This window comes from Plasmodium gonderi (assembly GCF_002157705.1).
Source record: "Plasmodium gonderi DNA, contig: Chr09, whole genome shotgun sequence".
Taxonomy (NCBI): domain Eukaryota; phylum Apicomplexa; class Aconoidasida; order Haemosporida; family Plasmodiidae; genus Plasmodium; species Plasmodium gonderi.
This window is the reverse complement of record NW_021628934.1, coordinates 2,015,187-2,037,298: the sequence shown is the minus strand read 5'-3', so window position 1 is coordinate 2,037,298 and position 22,112 is coordinate 2,015,187. Positions and strand designations below refer to the sequence as shown.

The 22,112-nt window shown below is 30.0% G+C and overlaps 6 protein-coding genes across 6 annotated transcripts; 4 read left to right on the top strand and 2 right to left on the bottom strand.

Moving 5' to 3' along the window:
- Nucleotides 1–1,908: 1,908 nt before the first annotated feature.
- On the top strand, nucleotides 1,909–5,055 carry PGO_094130 (coatomer subunit gamma; the record flags this gene model as incomplete). The annotated part of the gene is made up of 1 exon (XM_028688000.1): nucleotides 1,909–5,055. One exon carries the CDS (start codon nucleotides 1,909–1,911, stop codon nucleotides 5,053–5,055), a length of 3,147 nt encoding a protein of 1,048 aa, XP_028543801.1.
- A 2,728-nt stretch (nucleotides 5,056–7,783) lies between these two features.
- Nucleotides 7,784–11,142, top strand: PGO_094120 (hypothetical protein, conserved; the record flags this gene model as incomplete). Its single annotated transcript, XM_028687999.1, has 5 exons — nucleotides 7,784–8,496; nucleotides 8,928–9,048; nucleotides 9,757–9,829; nucleotides 9,981–10,243; nucleotides 10,564–11,142. 5 exons carry the CDS (start codon nucleotides 7,784–7,786, stop codon nucleotides 11,140–11,142), a joined length of 1,749 nt encoding a protein of 582 aa, XP_028543800.1.
- Nucleotides 11,143–12,953: 1,811 nt separating this feature from the next.
- PGO_094110 (ras-related protein Rab-6) lies at nucleotides 12,954–14,405 on the top strand (the record flags this gene model as incomplete). Its single annotated transcript, XM_028687998.1, has 4 exons — nucleotides 12,954–12,969; nucleotides 13,298–13,338; nucleotides 13,498–13,563; nucleotides 13,905–14,405. 4 exons carry the CDS (start codon nucleotides 12,954–12,956, stop codon nucleotides 14,403–14,405), a joined length of 624 nt encoding a protein of 207 aa, XP_028543799.1.
- Nucleotides 14,406–15,119: 714 nt separating this feature from the next.
- PGO_094100 (hypothetical protein, conserved) lies at nucleotides 15,120–16,823 on the bottom strand (the record flags this gene model as incomplete). Its single annotated transcript, XM_028687997.1, has 1 exon — nucleotides 15,120–16,823. The coding sequence occupies one exon, from the start codon at nucleotides 16,821–16,823 to the stop codon at nucleotides 15,120–15,122; it is 1,704 nt and encodes a 567-aa protein (XP_028543798.1).
- Nucleotides 16,824–18,182: 1,359 nt separating this feature from the next.
- Nucleotides 18,183–20,276, top strand: PGO_094090 (apicoplast import protein Tic20; the record flags this gene model as incomplete). The annotated part of the gene is made up of 5 exons (XM_028687996.1): nucleotides 18,183–18,533; nucleotides 18,874–18,920; nucleotides 19,238–19,382; nucleotides 19,775–19,941; nucleotides 20,207–20,276. The coding sequence occupies 5 exons, from the start codon at nucleotides 18,183–18,185 to the stop codon at nucleotides 20,274–20,276; spliced, it is 780 nt and encodes a 259-aa protein (XP_028543797.1).
- Nucleotides 20,277–20,920: 644 nt separating this feature from the next.
- On the bottom strand, nucleotides 20,921–21,940 carry PGO_094080 (hypothetical protein, conserved; the record flags this gene model as incomplete). The annotated part of the gene is made up of 1 exon (XM_028687995.1): nucleotides 20,921–21,940. The coding sequence occupies one exon, from the start codon at nucleotides 21,938–21,940 to the stop codon at nucleotides 20,921–20,923; it is 1,020 nt and encodes a 339-aa protein (XP_028543796.1).
- Between the last annotated feature and the right edge of the window lie 172 nt (nucleotides 21,941–22,112).

The following is a 22,112-nucleotide window of genomic DNA, read 5'->3' as shown; positions in this document are numbered from 1 at the left end:
ATGTAGCAAATTTTGCATGAGAAAGGAAAAGTATCAAAACTCTTCTGATTAAAGAATGTCCTCTGGGGTCTTCTCATCAGAAATGATGGTACACATTATGTACAAAATAGGGTTTATACATATATGTATGCATTATATGTATGCATTATATGTATGCATTATATGTATGCATTATATTTTATGCATTATATTTTATGCATTATATTTTATGCATGTATTCATGTACGTATTGTATGCATGCACATCATAGGCGAAAACTGGGGATCAGAGCAAGGGAAATAAACAAAAGTTACACATATGCTCACTCTTACATATTGTACCTTTAGGGATGTTTCTCTTACCTTTTTTCTTCAATTTTTTATTGGCTCTTTTATACACTATTCAAATGGTGTGCATATAATGAACTCATTGATAGTATCACATTCGTCATTATATAAACACCCATTTTCATCTCACAGTGCGAGAGTGTAAAGCACAGAGCTCATTTACAAAATATTTATAAACATTATATAACCAATGAGGTATTGTAATTTTGCTGAAAAAAAAACATATACATATATATATGTATATCACATGTAGTGCAGTGCAGCACATTGTAATACTCTCATTTAGCCCCTATTTTCATAGCATAACAATTAGCAGAATTGAAGAAAAAGAAAAAGAGATCGTAGAAATAATTATTCAAAATTTCCCTTCCCATGATTTTCCAAAAATTATTACTCTTTTTTTTTTTTTTTTCTCAATTAAATATGTTTTAAGATAAATGCACCAAAAGTGAGAGATATATTTTGAGGATTAGAAAAAGTTATCACAACCTAATTTATTGCGATAAGATAGAGCATAAATAATAGCAGCGTAACGATCGGCACTCTAAGGAAACAAAAAATTGAAAAAATAAAAAGAGGAAAGAAGTAAAAAGAGGGAAGAAGTAAAAAGAGGAAAGAAGTAAAAAGAGGAAAGAAGTAAAAAGAGGAAAGAAGTAAAAAGAGAAAAGAAGTAAAAAGAGAAAAGAAGTAAAAAGAGGAAAGAAGTAAAAAGAGGAAAGAAGTAAAAAGAGAAAAGAAGTAAAAAGAGAAAAGAAGTAAAAAGAGAAAAGAAGTAAAAAGAGTGAAAGATAGAATAAAATGCAAAAATTTCCCAAATGATGAAAAACATATAACAAGTTAGATCATCCCTAAAAATTGCCAGAAGCATATACAAATTAGCACAACGTGTTAAGCATTGTTTAACGCTGAGAAAAACTTGTATAGCATAAGAGTTTGTTATGAAAAAAAAAAAAAAAATGTCATATAAAATATATACACACATAGAGTAGCAAAATAGAACAATCACCATTTAGCTTGTTTTATACGGGTACAAAGTCTTCCCAACCGTTCAATACGAAACGCAAAAAGTTATTCATATCAGTCACTGTTCTAATCAAATTTCATATTCTTATTAGCATTATATAACTGATTTTTCTCTCCCCTTCCATCTGCCTCTTCCACTTCTTTCAAACCCACTAGTTTTGGAATAACCTCCTATGTAGGACAACAATCGTGAAAAATAATCGAGACAATTGCAGAAGTGCACATATAAACACGTGTCTGTAAAAAATGTTCCACTCGAATTGAATGTTCGTGTACAAGTAGTTATTCATCGTTAATGCAAATAAAGACGTATGTGTGTGTTTTTTTTTTTTTTTTATAACGGAAAAAGTACACATTCTGCCGTTAAATCATTTGTTTTATGCCATTCTCTCCTCCTGTCATAAGGGAGAGATGCAAAAAGGGAAAGAAATAACGTAGAGGCATTCTTACGTACAAAAAATTAGAAGCAAAAGTATAAAGCAAAAGCAATCCCACAAAACTAGACATAGGAAGAGGACAAAAACGAGAGGGAGGTAAAAAAAAAAAAAAAAAAAAAAAAATGCTGAAACCAATTGGGATAAAGGATAAAATTCAAAGGAATCTACTAAAAGATGCAAAGTATGATGATGAAAAATCTTCTGTAAATCCACACGAAGGAGACAAGGCAAGCATTTTGCAAGAAACTAGAGTGTTCTCAAGCTATCCCTTAAATACACAAAAATGCATGCAGATATTGACAAAAATATTATATTTGATAAATAAAGGGGAGGAGAACTTAACATCACAAGAATGTACAGATATATTTTTTAGTATTACAAAATTATTTCAATCAAATAATGAAAGGTTAAGGAGAATGGTATACTTGTTAATTAAAAGTTTACCAGTAAATGAAAAAGAAGTTTTTATTGTAACCAGCTCATTAACTAAGGATATGAACTCAGCAAATGATTGTTATAGGGCAAATGCTATTAGGGTATTAAGTAAAATAATAGATTATTCAATGGCAGCACAAATTGAACGATATTTAAAAACAGCCATAGTAGATAAAAATTCCTTCGTTTCATGTTCTTCTTTATTATGTGGATTAAATCTATATTTTAATGCATCTTGTGATATTGTAAAAAAATGGATTCACGAAGTCACTGAATGTATAAATAGTAAAAATTCAATGATTCAATTCCATGCCTTAACATTATTATGTTCCATTAAATATCAAGACAAATTGGCCCTTGAAAAAATCATTTCTTCTTATAATAAAACTACAAGTAATTTATCTGGATCTCTAGCCAACTGTCTCTTAATCAAGTATGCTTCTTATTTGATATACACCACTGAGATGGAAAGTGAATTGGGGAATTTTAAGAAAAATACTACATGCCCTTCTACAAATGCTGTTACAAATCAGATGGGGAGTTATATTGGTGCATATTATTCTTCATCTTCTTCTTCTCCATCGAATGTAATGTCTCATACACGTACTCAAGATATCTACAATATACAAGACTATCCAACAAACAAAGGAAACTTTCTAATTCATCCAACAACAAAAGTCTGCTTCGATTATTTAAAGAATTGTCTAAAAAGCAAAGATCCCATGATTCTTTTTGAATGTATAAAATGTATTTTCGAATTAATTGAACATGACAAAGGAGCGAAAAATTCAACAACAGTATTCAATGTAGACATACTAAATGAGTGTATGAAAGTATGTCAACTTTTTTTATTATCTTCCAAAGTAGTAGACAAGTTTAGCATAATCAGACAAATAAATAAACTGGCACATTACAGACCACAGGTTGCATCTAAAATTAATCAAGATATAGAAAATTTACTAACAGACAGTAACAAAAGTATATGTGTCCTAGCATTCACTACTTTACTTAAAACTGGAAATGAATCCAATATAGATCAACTATTAGGACAAATTAATAATTACATGAGTGGAGATAACACCTTTTTCAAAATGCAAATTATAGAAGAATTAAAAAACCTATGTTTCATTTATCCAACCAAATGTAACATCATCTTGGACTTTTTAGCAAACAATCTAAGAGATGAAGAGTCATATCAATTTAAATCAAACACAATAGATGCAATCGTTTTAATAATTACTCAAATACCAAATTCGGAAGAAACAGCCATATTACAACTCTGTGAATTTATAGAAGATTGTGAATATAATTCCTTGCTTCTAAGAGTTATAAGATTCCTACTTGTACATATACCCAAAACGAAAAACCCTTCTAAATATATAAGATATATTTATAATAGATTAATTCTTGAAAATTCAACAATACGAGTTGATGGAATGCATGCATTATTTTACATTGCTTTAAAATGTGGAAACAATTCAAAAGATATTTTATTTCTCCTAAATTGTCTCTTAGCTGACAACGATGATGAGGTTAGAGATCGCACGAACTTTTTCTATCACATATTGAAGGAAAAAATAAAGCACTTGGAATTACAAAGTAAAAAAGCGGATGAAATTATTAATAATAATAATATTCAGCAGCATCCGCATCGGCATGATGGTATTAATTCTGAAGAAGTTTCATCAAACATCGATATAAACACGAATCAATCCAAAAATACAGATTCCCCAACTAATGCACCTCTAATCGATGAACTTCTAACTAATGAAAAACCTGCACATATAGAAAATATCCTCCATCTGATTAAAAATCATATAGAAAATAATATAACGGAAGAATTTGATTACGAACATGCAAAGGAAGAAATAAAAAAATTGGGAGACAATAACACTTTCAACGATGCAGTATCTTCTCCTGCTTCCTCTACCTTTTTGAATAGAAAAGGTTCCAGTGCAGAATTGTACACTAATAACACTCTAAATGGCACAAAATTACCTGAACAAAATTTAGATTATATGTTTTTAGAAAATATATCTGCATTTATAGAAAAGTACAACATGGGTACATTAAAGATTGTAGGAAAATCAATAGCACTAACAGAAAGTGAAGCTGAGTATACAGTCTTCGCTAAAAAGTATATATATGATAATCACATTTTACTAGAATTCACAATACAAAATACATTAAGTGAACATATACTCTCAGACATAACATTGCAAATAAATTCATATGATAACAAGTGGTCTATTTTAGAAAAAACGACAATTCAAAATTTATATTTCAACGCACCCCAAAATTTATATGTACTCTTAGAAAGAAACAACATCACACACACAGCAGAAGTACAAAGTAATAGTAACAACTATATAGTTAATCAAACATTTCAACTATCTTTATATTTCTTGACCAAAGAAAACGAAATAGATGATGGGTTCCCTGATTCTTATTCCATTAATCCGTTAAGTATACAAATCACTGATTTTATCAGTCCTCGAATTTTGAGAACTGGCGAATTTAAACATCTCTGGGATACTATGGAAAACTCGAATTCAGAATCTGTTAGCAAATTTAGTTTAAATTTTGAAAATATACAGCTAGCTGTCGTGGGATTATTAAACACATTAAATATGATGGCCTGTGAAGAAACAGATGTAGTAGAAGCGAACACAACCAACCACAACATGCTACTATCTGCCAAATTTTGCAATGAGTCTAATATCCTTTGCAAAGCTTCTCTAATTCTTTCGCAGCAGTATGGTTGCTTATTGAAAATTGTGTGTCGATCATGTCATAAGCAGTTATCCGATACTGTTTTGAAATCCCTAGAGTAGCACACCCCCTATGCATATATATATATATATATATATATATATATATGTACATATACTTATATACACATATGAATATATACACATATGAATATATACACGTATATCATATATATTTAGGAACATACTTATATGCATGGATTATATATGTGGAGCTAGAGGTCTTCTGTTCCACGAGAGTATCTGATCCTTATGCATGCCAATGTTGGGGACACACACACCCAAAGCACACGAACGTTACTCCTTCAATGCAACACGAATCGGGATTTTTTCCGTTCGCATTTGTTTTTAATTTTAAATTTGTTTTGTTCATACTTTTAAATGTATGAATATTATTAAATTTTTTCTTCTTTTTCTTCTATTTCGTCCTTTTCTTCTTTTTTTTTTTTTTTTTACATTTGTACGAACGAGAGGTGGTTCGTTGTAAATTGGAGTTTTATCCATTAGTCCACTGGCCTACTAAACCGATTGATATTTAAGCCAGTAAGCTCTTAATCGGCTGTGTGATAACACAACTCGGTTATACAGGATATTTGGATATGGCCATTTTTTCTAGTGAAAGTGAGACATAATAACAACATTTCAATCATCTTTCAAGAAGTAATTTTTTTTTTTTTTTTTTTTACTTACCCCTTATATATTTACTTATACATATTCACATGAACCATGCACACAGTTCATTTCTTCTTCTCTTTTTAGTGCACTTTTTTTTTTTTTTTCTCTCTCTCTCTTATGATTAAATTTTTCAGTCCTTGTAACCCCCATAAGATCATACTCTCAACGATGTTACTTAATCAAATGCAACACTTCTTCCTTTTTTACCCCATGTCTTTTTCATTAATCATATCTCCCTTCTCTCTACCAGTTCCCTTTTTTTTTTTTTTTTTTTTTTTTATATTTTAAATTGCACACACATTACCAGAGAATACCATACCTCATATTCTTAAGTGTCTTTGTGCAAGTAAAAATAAGTCACATGTGTACATAAGTATATGTTCGTGTAAAAATTCATCATTCTATCCAAAAACCCCGCTTTGGCATTTCCCATTTTATTAGGAAGATATGCATCCTTCATTCTGCATGCCTACGTGTGTGTATATTTTTTTTTTTTTCCCACTTCTTCTCCTTCTTCTCCTTCTTCACCTTGTTATTTTTTTTTTCCATTTTTTGCTCTCCCTTGTGAGGCATACTTTGATCCCTTACATTTGAGAATTCCCCATTTGCAAGGAGCAGCGCCTGAACGAATTTTCTATGAACCTTACTCAAACTTATAAAATTAGAGAAAAATAATGAGAATTTTTTGCAGTTGAAAAAATTAAAAAAAAAAAAAGGAAAAATGCTGTTATCCCTCTGTCTGTCCTAAAAAGTGTATGAAAATGAATAATTCTTAAATCGCAATTATTTTCCTTCTCAGTCACGTCACAATTAGGGCATGGTTGTCCATTGAAGAGGAAAAAATAAAGCAAAATAAGGTAATATACACTATAGCAAAGTAAAGCATAATATGGCAAAATAATGCAAAACAATGCAAAACAATGCAAAACAATGCAAAACAATGCAAAACAATGCAAAACAATGTAAAACAATGCAAAACAATGCAAAATAATGCAAAATTTTTGTGTTACAGAACTATTATATTTTCATACTCTTTTCAATAAATCTAAGGTAAATTATCATATGCACTTATTTCTACAACATTGATGGAATTTGCTTATATAAGTAACCTACAACGCTGTTCTGTTCAAAATTCGCAATATACACATGTATGCATATGCACATACGTACACATATATTTATGCATGTACATATGCACATATATAAACACCAACACACGCATATGTATCCATTAAATTACTTTCCAATTTTCCTTGATACACAAACAGGCGAGCCATTTTTTTTTTTTAGTTTCAATTTTATTATTTAAGAAAAAAACAAAGCAGTACAAAACAAATGTTGTAGAATTTTTGAAAGGTAGTCTACAAGCATACTGCCTTTTTTTTGCTTCCCAAAACAAAATATACAAAAAAAAAAAAAAAATTCACACCATCTGCATACATGTGCAGACACACTAGAAGAATTAAAAACTTTTACACTTTTTTATTAAATGTATTTAAGGAATATCATAAAAAAATGGCACATTTTCCACAAGTAGAAACATCGACATGTACTGCAATGAAAAAGGCAAATTTTGATGTTGTGATATGCAAGTGCCAGCACTTGCAATTGATTCTTAAATTTTTTAAAACTTTTTTTGCTTGTAAATCTATACCCATTCTTGCTTCTTCTTTTCCTAACCTTTCAGTGTCTCAAGTGGAAATATTTCAGTTATTCACAAAAAAAAAAAAAAAAAAAAAAAAAAACAAAGCAAAAATAAAGCGAAAATAAAATACCCATTAATCTCCATTTTCAATAGCCCAAAATAAATGAAGCTTACCAACGAGTAGATTAAAATAAAAAATTTCCAAAAATAGAGATAAAGACAAGTATATTTCATTTTATTATTTTATTATTGTTTTTTTAAAATAATGAATCCATGTAATGATATGCAGGAAAATACTTTTTCAAAAACAGAATGTTAAAAGATCTCCAGGCTGCTAGTCCAATCTAGTAACGAAAAGAAAAAAACTAAAAAAATATAATACTGGTAATCACAAAAAATTGAATGACACACATGTGTGTATATACATACATACGTATATACATACACACGTACATGCGTATATACAAAATTATGAAACAGTTTTGTGATAGGGAAAACGAAAAAAATTCTGGCTTTTTGTTCAAAAGGGAAAACTGCACTCATAGTCAAGAAATGGTGCGTAGAGTTTCTTTAGATAGAAATGACACACAGATCCACAACTTCACTTCTCAATCATCTAAGCGGACACATTCTCCACATGAGCTATCTTCGCGAGAAATAAAAAGTGGAAAGAGTGTTCCCCTAACAATAGCACCCAACTACCATAACAAAACAAGTTCCTCGCATAGTTGCTCGAAATACACCTGTTCTGAATTGAACACAATTAAAAAAAAAGATATGTATATTCATCAAAAAGAAAAAATACAAAAAAATAAATGCACTTCCACAAGTATGCTTCCACAGAAAAGTAACTATGTTAATGGTGCAAATTTAAGAGGCAGTAACCAATGCAGTAACAAAAAAAACACCCCAATGACGTGCGTGGTGAAAAGATTAAACGGGATAACAGAACAAATCAACATTAAAGACATAGCTACTATCCTACCTAATTATATACCATATGAAAGAAAAAATAACAACACACTTCTATCATCTGTGTTCAAAACCGAAAACGATTTTGAAAATTCTCATAAGAATTTAGGAAATATTTCCAACCTCCCTGTTGTATATCAAAATGTTGAATTAAATTTAGATCTCGTAAAAAAATGTAGAGAAGCGTCGACAAGTAGGAAACCATCTTTCAGGTAGCAAGAAATAAGGAAAAAAAAAAAAAAAAAAAAAAAAAAAGATAAAAATAAAATAAAGCTAAAATATGCGGAAATATTTATCACCTGCTTAGCTAAACATCTTCATTTTTAGATTCATTATTAGAAAATTTTCAAAATCTAGTTCCATCAAAAAAAAGGGTAGGAGGGGAATTGGAGGATATCACAACTCTGACTCATTAAAAAATACTTGCACACATCATAACATAAGACTATTTCATTTCTGTTGATTCATTCACCTCACTTCTCCACCCCACTTCTCACCACGCTCACAATGATGTATGTATATCCATATAAATGGGTAAACCTGCTCCTCTGATTTATGTTCTTGTGCCTCCCCGCTTTTAGCAACCAGGTGAACAGAAGATTCCAGAATAGCAGCAAATTTTTTTCTAAGATCAAGCTTCCAGTTCACAGGAACTTCAGCAACCAGATAAGTATGTTATAACTAGAGTGAATTACTGTAAAAGACTGATAAAGAGACCTCATATAAATATGTATATGAAGGAATGTCTCCACGTGTCCACGTGTGTATAAGAAATGTGTAAACCATTTATCACCATTTTGCATTTTGCATAACCCCTTTTTCAGATACAGCATGCGGGTCGTGTGACATAACAGGGCAAAACTTCAGAACTTTCAGTTGTAACAATTTGACTTATAATTCTTCTACTTACGATATGAAAAACAAAATAAGATCCATTTCACAAATTCCAAATTCTTTTAATGCACAAAAAATGTATAGCACTTCAAGGGGAGAAACTACAAATTTGAGTCCTACGCAATATAACATAGGCAAGTTTAAATCCGTTCAGGTAATTCTGATAAAAAAGAAAAAAAAATTATTACAAATAAGTGTCCAAATGAGAGGTATATATTTCTCTACCTTGTTTTAGATGCAGTTTGTGTACATATATATATATATATATCTTTTTTTTTTTCTTTTTTTTTTTTTCACTTGTCATTTTTAATAGAATACGGTTAAAAAAATCTGCATTTTTTCTTTTTCGGATATACTTCCATCTTCTCTTTTTGCCTCTTCCAGACAAGATTTATTTCTTATGATTATCTGTTCGTTCACTACAAAAAGTGAATCTCCGACTGATATTTTTTCATGACAGTTATTTTCTCTTCGACTTGCGTCCTTACATTCTGTTTCGTGTATTTTCTTTAAACCATCAACAGAGTGAAAGGACGTTAGCATCTCAATCTCCCCATATGACCACCATCCCTAAAAAGGATATAAACAAACCCCAAGTCACCCCTATGTTGTTAAAACATTCTACAAATATGATCTTAAGCAAGTTAAAAAGTAAATCTTACATTTTTTTTTTTTTTTTTTTCATGTTGCGAAAGTAATCTTTATGAATCTCTTTCTTAAGAGAACATAAATGTATTCACAAAGCATTTGTTTATTTGGTATTGATTAATGTATTTATCACAACTACAAATCCTAATCGCAGAAATGAAATGCACAGGGAGAACTCAATCCTCAACCACAGTAACTAACTTAACAGACAATAAATTTAAAAAAGGAACACAATTTCCACAAGGAGATTTTTCAAAAAACAAAATACATGGTCAATCAATGGTTAATCGAAAGGTGGATGAAACAGATATACATCGTTTCAATTCTTCTTCTCTTCAAAGTCACGATCAAGCAATATCTAAATCATTTAGTAAATCTTCATTGATGAATGAAAGACAAGATATGGTTCTCCAAGGGGTATTTTTTTTTTTTTTTTTTTTTCTCTATCCAGTCTTTTCTGCATATATCCTACAGAACTATGAAAGGGTGAAGTTGTATGACTCTTTAATTTCATAACTTCGTAACTTCATAACTTCATAACTTCTTAACTTCTTAACTTCTTAACTTCTTAACTTCATAACTTCTTAACTTCATAACTTCTTAACTTCATAACTTCATAACTTCTTAACTTCATAACTTCTTAACTTCATTACTTCATAACTTCTTAACTTCTTAACTTCCTAGCTGCATGATCTTTCATACTTAATGTGTGCCATTTTGATCACTTTCCTCATCAGGCGCTGGCAAAAAGAACCCGAGTGAAATCAATCGAAAAAAAAAAGTGCATAGAAAAGGTTAACTCGTATAAAGTAGTATACGAAAGTGACGATTTTGTAAGTATATACAAAAATAGAGGAGAAAAAACGACTAATGAGAAGTGTATTGATGTGTCTAGTTTGTTATGTATCCCTGGATATGTAGGTCGCTATTTATGTGAATCAAATTCGACACTTAATTATTCTCATGCTCAGCATAATGAGTATCAACAGGAAAAAGATAAAATACAAGATGGAAAAAAGGTGAATGAAAATTTGTTCAAATATGATAAACATGATGAAAATACAACCTCTGTTATAAGTCCTAGTCCTCATGAACAACATAAGCATGAGCAGCTTTGTGATGGTTTTGAAAACATTTTTGCAAATGATGATATGATTTCATATTATCTTACAAAAGCTGTGAATTGTTCACCCACACTTAACCTCGACCTGCATTACATCATGATTTTGAATGAAATTACGAAAAGGAGAGAATCAATACGGAACACAGTGAGAATGGGAGAGGTGATTCATCCCAATAAAAATAGAATAAATTAAATCGGGCGAATATGTACAGAAGGAATCTAGATATTCAACACTAAATTAGCACTTTGAACTTTAAATGAACGTTTTAAAAAAAATATCATCAACATGTGGCATTACTATCAAACCATATACCTACAGTTTAAACAGACATCCGTGACTCATAAACATTGTGCTTATTTTGTAAACATATAAAAAGTAAAAAAAAAAAAAAAAAAAAAAAAAAATTGGTCATAATGCATTGAAGTTAATCTATATTTTTTAATATGCTCAACTGCTTAAAAGTTCTCATTTTTGTTACTAGTTTTGTATATATACCCTTGTCACACATGGATGGAAGATTTTTCCTATCATGAGTTTCCATTATGTATTTTTCAAATTTTTTATGTTCAGCGTTTAGTATGTGGTACGAGTTCTTTTTTTTTTCTTTTTTTTCATTAATATATTTTTTATTTTCCTTTTAAAACTGGCTAAAAGTGGCATAAAAAAAGAATGCATGTTGAACCGTGCTTATACACATGTTTTTCAATCCACTTTTATGCGCTTTCTGTGAGAAAAATTTACTTTTGATTCTCTGTCTAACTAAATATGGAACCAAACATCTAAGTAAAATCTTTGTGGCACTATAAAATACCTTACATATAAAAAAAAAAAAAAAAGCTCCAATGTGGGGATGAGGGAAAATTCAAAAATTTGAATTTACTTTTGCACACATAAATATATCAGATTGTTTTTGATAACATGTTGTAATTCCATTTTGTTTTCCTTAGCCGATATATATAAGGTGCCCACAACCTTAACAATTTACAGTTTCAAATTAAAAACCTTTTGAAAACGTACACCAAAAAGTTATGATTTTTCTTTTTTTTCTTTACATTGCTACTTATTTAATATGTAAAAAAAATATATATTTTTTTTTCAAGTGTATACACAAGTATATATTACACTATTTTCACTTATACGAAAAGTTCGTTTTTTCATTTTTTCTTACATTTGTGCCAATATATACAAAACAATTTAATTTGTTAAAAAAGTGTACAATTATTTTAAACACCTGCAGCAGATTTTTCTTGTACACCAAACATTTTAAGCTATCATATGAAATTTCTCACAATTTTTATTATTTCCTGGGTAAAAGGAAAAATTACGGAAGAGCAAAATAATATGGGGGCGGGGGGGAAAAGCTAAATGTTAAAAAGCGTTGAAATGTTGAGTAGCTGAAGTATTTGTAAGGTTGAAAGGTTGAAACGCTGAACGGTTAACACATTGAACTGTTGAACAGTTAATAATATTCAACTGTGAGCGGTTTATTTTTTTTTCAAATTGAACAACCCTGAACTTTTGTGAATCCCTCCAATTTAAAAAAAAAAAAAAAAAAAAAGCTTTAGCACTTCCATACATTTTTGTGTATTTTTTTTTTTTTTTTTTTATGATATCATATGTTTATGTATACATGAATATATTTTTATGTTTCCGTGATTGTACATTCACGCGTTAATTCTTTTTCCATTCCCTTTCGTTCGACTTTGTTAAAATTTTTATTTTCCAAAAAAATAGAAAAAAAAAAAAAAAAAAAAAAAAAAAAAAAAAAAAAACAGTTACAAGTAAATATGTGTAAATATTATGTCATATTTACTTGGATAAGGAAGAATAAGTATTAATCATTTTTTTTTTCTTTTTTAAAAAGGATAAAAGGGTATTTAATAAGCAACTACATTGGGGGGATATTATGGATTAAGGAAAATTTTGCTTGTAACTACAGTTCCTTTTTAAAACTTATAGAAACGATTTATTCGTTAATTATAATTTTTTGCCTTGTAACAATAATGGACGAGTTTCAGAGTAAGAATATATATATATATACATATATAAAGAAAAATCAAAGTGTGCATTTATTAATACCATAAACACAAGAGAAAACAGTTCTATCCCAAAAAAAAAAAAAAAAAATCCATTGACATTTATGTATGCCCAAGTTGCTACAAACATTTTTTACTTCCATATAAATAACCAATGTGTGTAGATAAAATATTCGCGTGAAATTGTGAATAAAAATATATAATTCTTACACTTATGCGTGCTGAACGTTTCTACATATTTAATCTTATCTCCCATGTGGCTACTCATCTGTATGATACAATTTTTTTTTCTCCTATGTTTTATTTCTTAGATTCAGGGCTAAATAAGTACAAACTTGTTTTTTTAGGAGAAGTAAAAACCAATAATGGAAAAGAGAAAAAATAATAAAATAAAAAAGAATAAACATTATTTTGTAATCAACTGTTTACCTCTTTATTACTTTTACTATTTTTACCTTTTTCTCATTCTTTCATTCATTTAGTTTGCCCTCTTCCCTGTCTTTTTTTTTAGCAAGCGGTTGGAAAAACATCAATAATTACCCGATTTATGTATGACACTTTTGACAATAATTATCAGGTATATGGAGTGTAAAAATAAACAAAATAAAAACACAAATGTGTGTGTGAACTCATCTTTTCTGCATGTTCAGAAAAAAAAAAAAAAAAAAAAATAGCTATTTATTTACACCATTGAACAGTATTTAGCTAGCTTTTTTTTTTTTTTTTTTCTGAACATGCAGAAAAGATGAGTTATGTTCTTATGGCTATGTGTCACATGTGTGGTAGTAAAATTTTAGTATATTTTTACAAAAACACAAAAGTTGACTCTTTTCCTCTTTCCATGTATGCATGCACAAATAATTACATATACACATTTGTATACATATAAAAATGCGATATTCTTCCTTTCCCCACAAGTCTACAATCGGAATCGATTTTCTCAGTAAAACATTGTATCTGGATGAAGGCCCAGTACGTCTACAGCTGTGGGACACGGCCGGTCAGGAACGATTTAGAAGTTTAATACCAAGTTATATTAGAGACTCGGCTGCAGCTATTGTTGTGTATGATATTACAAATAGACAATCATTCGAAAATACAACCAAATGGATACAAGACATTTTAAATGAAAGAGGTAAGGATGTTATAATTGCCCTAGTGGGGAATAAAACAGATTTAGGAGATCTAAGGAAAGTTACATATGAAGAAGGTATGCAAAAAGCTCAAGAATACAATACTATGTTTCATGAAACAAGTGCCAAAGCAGGGCATAATATAAAAGTTTTGTTTAAAAAAATTGCAGCCAAGTTACCAAATCTAGATAATACCAATTCAAACGAGGCAAATGTTGTTGATATACAACTATCGAACAATGCAACAACCAATGAGAAAAATATGCTAAATAAATGCATGTGTTAAGATCTTATGTGAAATGTAATTGTATGTCCAATTCATATATTTTATTTTATTTTTTTTTTTTTTTTTTGCAAATTTTTACTGTGTATCAATATGTTAATACTTTAATATATAACATTATAACACTCCCCCCTTTCACCTTTTTTTTTTTTTTTTTTTTTTTTTTTATATGTAATACATGAATTTCATATTCCCAAGAGTTTTTAATAATTCTTTTATAATTAGGAATATTAAACGTTTTAAAAAAAATATTAAGAATTCCCCCCCCCCCCTTGCATTCTGCCACAATTATGTACATGTGTACATACATTTTCATCCCATACATTCGTGCATTTGTGCATTTATGCACTCATACTCGCACACATACACACGTACCTACTAATATGTGTACACTTCTATATTTATTAATGACAAAAACTAAAGTAACTTTTTTATAATTTCAAATGTTTTAGTTCTTATTTATTTTTATTTTTTTTAAAAATATGTATATATCACTCTTTGTAATTGGTGTAAAGTCTTGTCTAGGCATGAGAATGTATCTTCATTTTCCACGACCGTTCCCAATTGCGCATTCAACTGCGTGTGCAATTTCAACTTTATGCACGTGTTGTTCATTCGCTGAGGAGGGTACCTTCACTTAAGCCCCCCCCACACACACACACACACTTTAGTCGTTGAGCATAGAAAGACAATTAAGCAGGGACACAGAAAAATATACTATGATGAGTCAGATTTCACCAATATGTAACACAAATTGTGTTCAAAGTCGTAACTGATTATGCGTAGTTTTCCTGTTCTTATACTTGCTCTCAACTGATTAAACTTTTTTTTAATATAAACTTTCTCGTCATTTTCATTACCATTCTGTTTTGCATTTTCAATATCTAAATTATCCTTTTTTAAAAAATATTCTTTTATATTGTCCTCAGTAATCATATTTTCACATTTACCCTCTGTTTGTAATTCTCTTTTATTTTTATATCTCTGAAGAGTTTTTTTAATTTCGATGTACTCTGCTTCTACTGGATTAAAGTCAAGGAAAATAAAATTCTCAAAGTTCAATGAGGAGACCATTTGTGTGCTTGTCTGACAGCTTGGGGAATACTCAGTATTGGGAATGGTCGCTTCAGAATATTCAGAATATTCAGAATATTCAGAATATTCAGAATTGTTTTTTAGCTTATACTGAAGAGAAGGTAAGAGCAGTTGTCCTTCTCTGTGTACATCCATCTCGGAAATTTTCGCTTTTTCATTACATTTTTCAAACTCTGTTAACACATTAAGTGAATCATCATTAGCCTCCATTTTAATAGCTCCTCGGGAATTACTTCTTTTTTCATAATCAGAATAAAATTTTTTTTTACAAACAGTAGCACAACTTTGATGAAAATCTGTTATATTTTCTCCCCCCCTTTGGCTATTAACTTGATCAGTAAGCAGCATATCCTTGTCATCATTTTTGCAATTCCCATTTTCTTTATGAAGAGAAATAAGGTTTTTTGCTTTTTCGAACGAGCATATATTTGCCTTATCATTGCATGAAACATGCAATTGCTTAATTTTAGTTTCGTTAGTCTTCGTGTTTTTTTTTTTTTTCCAATTAGGGCTACTTCTCCTCTCTTTATGTAATTCCTTTTTAGGTAACCTTTTCCTTATATCGCTTTTTTCTGTGTGCAATTTTCCTTTCATGTCACATAACATGGTGGTAGTAGAACTGTCTCTTTTTTTTTCTATCTTTGTGTTTATGGCAGGTTTGTTCTCAGTCTGGATGAGACTTGCTCTTAGTCGACTTGCATATTCATCACCATTAGAAGTGTTTTTTTTTTCATTTTTTTTTTTATCCTGGAGAGAAATTTCATCAGACACACACATTGAAACCTGGTCGTTCTTAATTTCTCCCTTTATTTTACAATTCTTTGGAAACATATAGTACATATTTTTATCATCATAAATTTCTTTTTTTCTGATATTATTATAAGGTTTAAAATTACAACTATAATTTTTTCTCCTGATATTACCGTTTTCGGGAATTGTAAAATGAGGTATTTTGTTATTTGGAAAAAATACATTATATCTATTTACCATGCTAAGGCAACTTTTATTTCTTTCTCCGTGTGATTTTCTGCAATTATCAGAATTATAATGGTGATACTTTAAAAAATTTGTATGTTCTTCATTTGACCTTATACCTGACAACCGTTTCATAATATTCCTTTCTGGAAATTTTACTTCTCTGTAAGCACTTACATCGAACAAGTCAATTTTATTACACTTCTCCCCACCTTTACTTAAATGCTTTTCTTTCTCGTTCTCTTCTTCTTTTTCCACTTCATTGTTATTATTGTTCAACAATTCAATTAAGGCATTGTGTCCAAGGGATCTTATGGTGTTTTCCTCATCCTTCTGATTTCCGGTCTGCATCATGTGTTATATATATATATATATATATATATATATGTCTTTCAATCCACTGAGTGATAGAAGTGATCTCCTAGTTGTGTATCAATCTCACACATACTGTGCACAGTTGTGGAATCTCAGTGGTAGAAAAAAACACACAAAAAAATGTTATACTATTTGAAGACTATTTAGGAACTACTACAGACGGGTTTCTAGATTCAAATATGATCAACTACACATGCGCACAAATTTTATACGCACAATGTAATTAAGTGACAAAATGGGGTGTAAAAAAATAACAATAGTAGGAATATTTCAAAAAGAAAAAAACTAATATTTTTTTTTTTTTTTTTTTAAATTATTCTACAGTGGCCTCTATATATATCAACGCAATGAGCGACATGGGAACGCATTTTTCATTCCTCAAATTGGACATACATTATAAAAAAAATGAAAAAATAAAGACACAACAAGAGGTAGGTAAAACTAAAATGTTAAAACAAAATTATCTTAAGTCTTTTTTTTTTTTTTTTTTTTTTTAAAATAATTTTTATTTCTAAAAGGTGGTATTCTAAATTTGAGATTTTACGTCTCCATAATTTTAGGTGAAATCATTTTTATATCTATCCCTCTTAATTACGCCAAATGGAGAAATTTTGGGTGCCTTCATTTTACGCCAAAAAAAAAAAAAAAAAAAAACCACATTGTAAGATGCCCTTGCTTTTTTTTTTTTTATTTTTTTTTTTTTACACCGTTCATGTTGCATTCAGCATTATTTTTTCCCTTGCCGTCATTTTCTTATCGCTATTTTCTTATCCTCATTTTCTTATCCCTATTCCCTTACCCTTATTTCCTCACCACTGTTTCGTCTTTATTTTGCCCCTTCAATCCACAATGAAAAAGAACGAGTTCCTTTCTTTGAACTAATCTTTTGTAACTAATAAAACATACACACCGTGTTACCATTTTTTGAAAAATGAAGCATGCAATTGTGGCCAGGAATACCCACTCAGAATAGGGAACACACAAAAATCATTTTTGTTGACCGTTTTTCGTAAAAAGCTTCTTTTTTTTTTTTTTTTCAACGCTTTCTTCGCTCATTTCATTATGTGTTAATATACATTAAACTGATAACTACTTTTTGAGCACCATCTGTTCTTTTTTTTTTTTTTTTCCTTTTATTAATCTTTCATTGTGCCAATTCTTTTGAGAAGCAACATGACCCATTTCTACCTACTCTTTTCTGTTTGTGATAAATCGAATACAAATAGTGACAAATGCATTATAACATTTTAAACGTTACGAGATGGTAAGGAGGAAAAAAAAAAAAACGAAGCAAAGCGAATCAACACACTTAGGTTCACTACACTAGTTCAAGAAATGTTTATACATTTGTTTATTTACACTTTAGCACATTTCATATTAACTACAAATGTGCTATCTTTTCAAAATTGGAATAATATCAAAATATACCATGTGTCCAAAAACAGCTTAAAAAAGTTAACAAATGGAAAAAATGCAAATATGAAAAATATTACTACAACAACAGGAAAACTGTTTTATTCACTAAACAAAAATTCAAATACCAGCGTAAAAATCAGAAAGAGTCACATCAACATGTCTTTAAAAGAAAACATTAATTTAATATTTCACGGTGAAAGGGACATAACACTGTTTGACAAATTCGTGGCATCAACGAGTTACATTCTCCCCTTTATAGATGCCATTCAGGTAGGGCTTTCAGTGGAAACAAAATAAAGTAAAAAAAATAAAATAAAAATATGAATAAGAATAAGAATAAAAATAAAATACTAGACTGCACTGCAATGGACTAAAGCTATACTATTTCACTCCAGTTTTTATAATCATTACCCCTTAGTGTGACATAATATAGCTGATTTCACCTTATCTTAAAGGCAAATACAACATACCTCCCACCCACATGCACACACTCATCTTCCCCTACAAAAGAGTTCCTTTTTTTTTATTTTTTCCCTTTATGTATTCATTTGCACCTTGCTCGTGTTAATCACAAATTAGTACTTTCAAATTTTCTTCCCACTAAATGCAGGCGTTCATCATGCCACTCGTGAATATGCTCCCCCACTCGCTACACAAGTAAGATATCTGCATTTATTTTATTCGTTTAAACGATTATCTACACAATTATCTACACAATTATCTACACACTTATCTACATATTAATTTATTTGCTTATTTATTTTTCACGTCAAATTTACAAGACGTAAAAAAAAAGGTACCATGCATAATGTGTGGAAATAACAATACCTTGCACAATACAAATATTGTGTTATATAATCTCGTCCGATTATTACTCTCTTCATGGGTAGATATATATTACATTCAAATGAGTTAATCACTCGGTGTACATTTTTTTTTATTTCACATCTTCCCCAATGCTCTTCCCATTATAGATACCTCTTCCAAATCGAAAAAATAAATCAAATTTATTCATCCATTCCATTTTTATCTTTTGGAACTTTTATGGGTTTGTATTTCCTTTTCGTCAAAGAGAACAAGTTCAAGTTTCACTACTTCATTAGGTATCATCATATGCAGGTATGATAGATTAAATACAAATCAACACAGTCGTTATATCATCGTACATTTAGCAATTTGGGACACTTTCATGTGAACCCTTGGATATAAGGATCAAATGGTGTTCCTTTTTCATTATCGCTCAACTAATATGCATTATCCAGCATAGACACTTATCGACACTTATCACTACTCATCGACACTTATCACTACTCATCGACACTTATCACTACTCATCGACACTTATCACTACTCATCGACACTTATCACTACTCATCGACACTTATCACTACTCATCGACACTTATCAGTACTCATCGACACTTATCACTACTCATCGACACTTATCATTACTCATCGACACTTATCACCACTTATGGAAAGACACTACAACCCTTTTGCAACACTCTACAGAGCTTGATATTGTCCATGTTTGGCTATGCAATGGCCTTATTTTATTTCCGAGTCTTCCCGTACTCATATAATGACACAGATATCTTCAATTTGACAATTTTATATTCAACCATGACCATATACTTTGGTTCACTAATCATACCCTTCTTCTCTTCTTTGCTTGGATAGTAAGAAAAAGAATATTAAAAAAAAAAAAAAAAAAAAAGAAGCTCACTGTAAAATGCCCCCTACTCCTGATCTTGCACTTTTTTTTTTTTTTTTTTTTTAATCTCCATTGTAAACCTCATCCTATACATACATATACGTGAATGCATATGAATAATCACTCAAGTGTTTACTACCTTTCTCCATTTCGACACGTCTTCCATATAATACACATTCATATGCATGCAACTTTGGCATCATGTTGATCAAACTCTTCCCTTTTTGCAGCTACATCGAAATACCAGTCATATCAGAAGCAATTAAACTACACATAGGAGAAAAAAAAAAAACAGAATAAAAAGAGACACAAATACAATTCATCCTTCTTCCCCAATGTCCATCAGTTCAAAGTTATATGCACACACATCGATGAATGTTGCTTGAGCAACGCCACTTTCAATACTAATACCAATTCGAACACGAACTCGAACACGAGTGCAAAAATAATTACCATTTATTATCTACATCGCAACCTTCACACCTTGACCTTGAGTGATCTCCTTTTTTTTTTTTTTTTTTTTTTTATCTATTTTTTTATACCAAAACGAAAAATCATACATAGAAATTCTTAACATAATGGAAAAAAAAAAAAAAAAAAAAGCAAAGCATGGTGTAAGGAGTCAGAATAAGAAAGAATGTTCTTACAGGTTCAATAATTCTTCTGTGTGCAAACGTATTTTCTTAAAAATAACATATGACAAAACTGATTTTATACGCATACAATGCTGCAAAAAAAAAAAAAAAAAAACCCTCATCCGACACGTGAAGCAGAAGCAAAGTTTGCGCACGTGAACAATTACGTTGTACATATTCATATGAACGTAATTGAACATACACATAAGTTTGTATATACATATGCATGCATGTTTGCGTGTATGTGTGCACGTTGATATATATATATACATATACATATATACGTACGAACGTGAACCAATGAATGCATTAATTGATGCAGTCCTTTAGAAAGTACACCGGCTTTTTATCGGTTACTCTTTTTCTTTTTACTGCTATTTCTTCTAATACATTTTTTATGTAATTGGATGGGATATTAAAACTTTTAGCAAAAATGGAAAAAGGAACTCCCTTTTTTCCTTCCTTTTCAAATATTTTGAACATACTAATTTTAGCTTTATCGAGATCAAAAACGTGCATTTTCTTAATCTGTTTTGCTTTTTGTTTAGATGCAGAGGGGGAAGAAAAATGGTTATCACTGTCCTGAAGAGTTCGTTTATTACTCTTTCCCAATTTGTTATCCTTGCTGTTGTTCAAGACACTAATGCTATTCACACTAGCATCATTAGAAGCACTGACTGTGCCGGTAGCATTATGAACATTATCATCAGAAGTGTAATATTTAAACAAAGTGTGGGAGGAATCTATATTTTCTTCATTCCTTGTTTCGATAATTGTGAATCTATTTTTTTTTACATTGGTTTTATAATGTCTCTCTTTTAGTACCAAGGAATAATCTTCATCTAAAGTTGGTAGAAATGAATATGTGTGTTCACAGTTCTTTATTACGTCTGCACATATTACATAATCAATTTCTTTATTCCGTTCCGTGTTATCTTTTACAGGATTCGTAATATTGATTTTAACTTTACTTTGATTTGCATTTTCGCTAGTTTTATTATTCGAATTCGTAGGTGTTGTGATGCTGCTGTTGCCAGTACTACAATTAAAACCCTTAGTAGGCTTTAATGATATTTTATTTTGTTTTAAAATATATGTATTTACAGTATTATTTTTATTACATGTTAATTTTTTTACTTTATCACTATTATCTTTCTGAACATATAAGGTAGAAATTTCGTTGTTGTTTTGCTCAAATAAACCAACAATATCTTTATTATTGTATTGTAGCCATTTATTTGAAACAAATTTTGGTACTTTTATTATCTTTATATTTTTATTTTTCATCGACGCTTTTGATGAGTCGTCATTTTCTTTTCCATCGAGCATTTTTTTTTTTTTTTTTTTTTTTTTTTTTTTCAGTCGTGCCAAGTAAGGTGTGCGTGCAGGTGTGTGTATGTGTACGCAGGGATGGGTGCTATGTGTTATGTGTGCATGGAAAATTTTATAAACAATTGCATGTATTGTGTACCTACGTAGCGTATTTTACACTTTGTTGCCA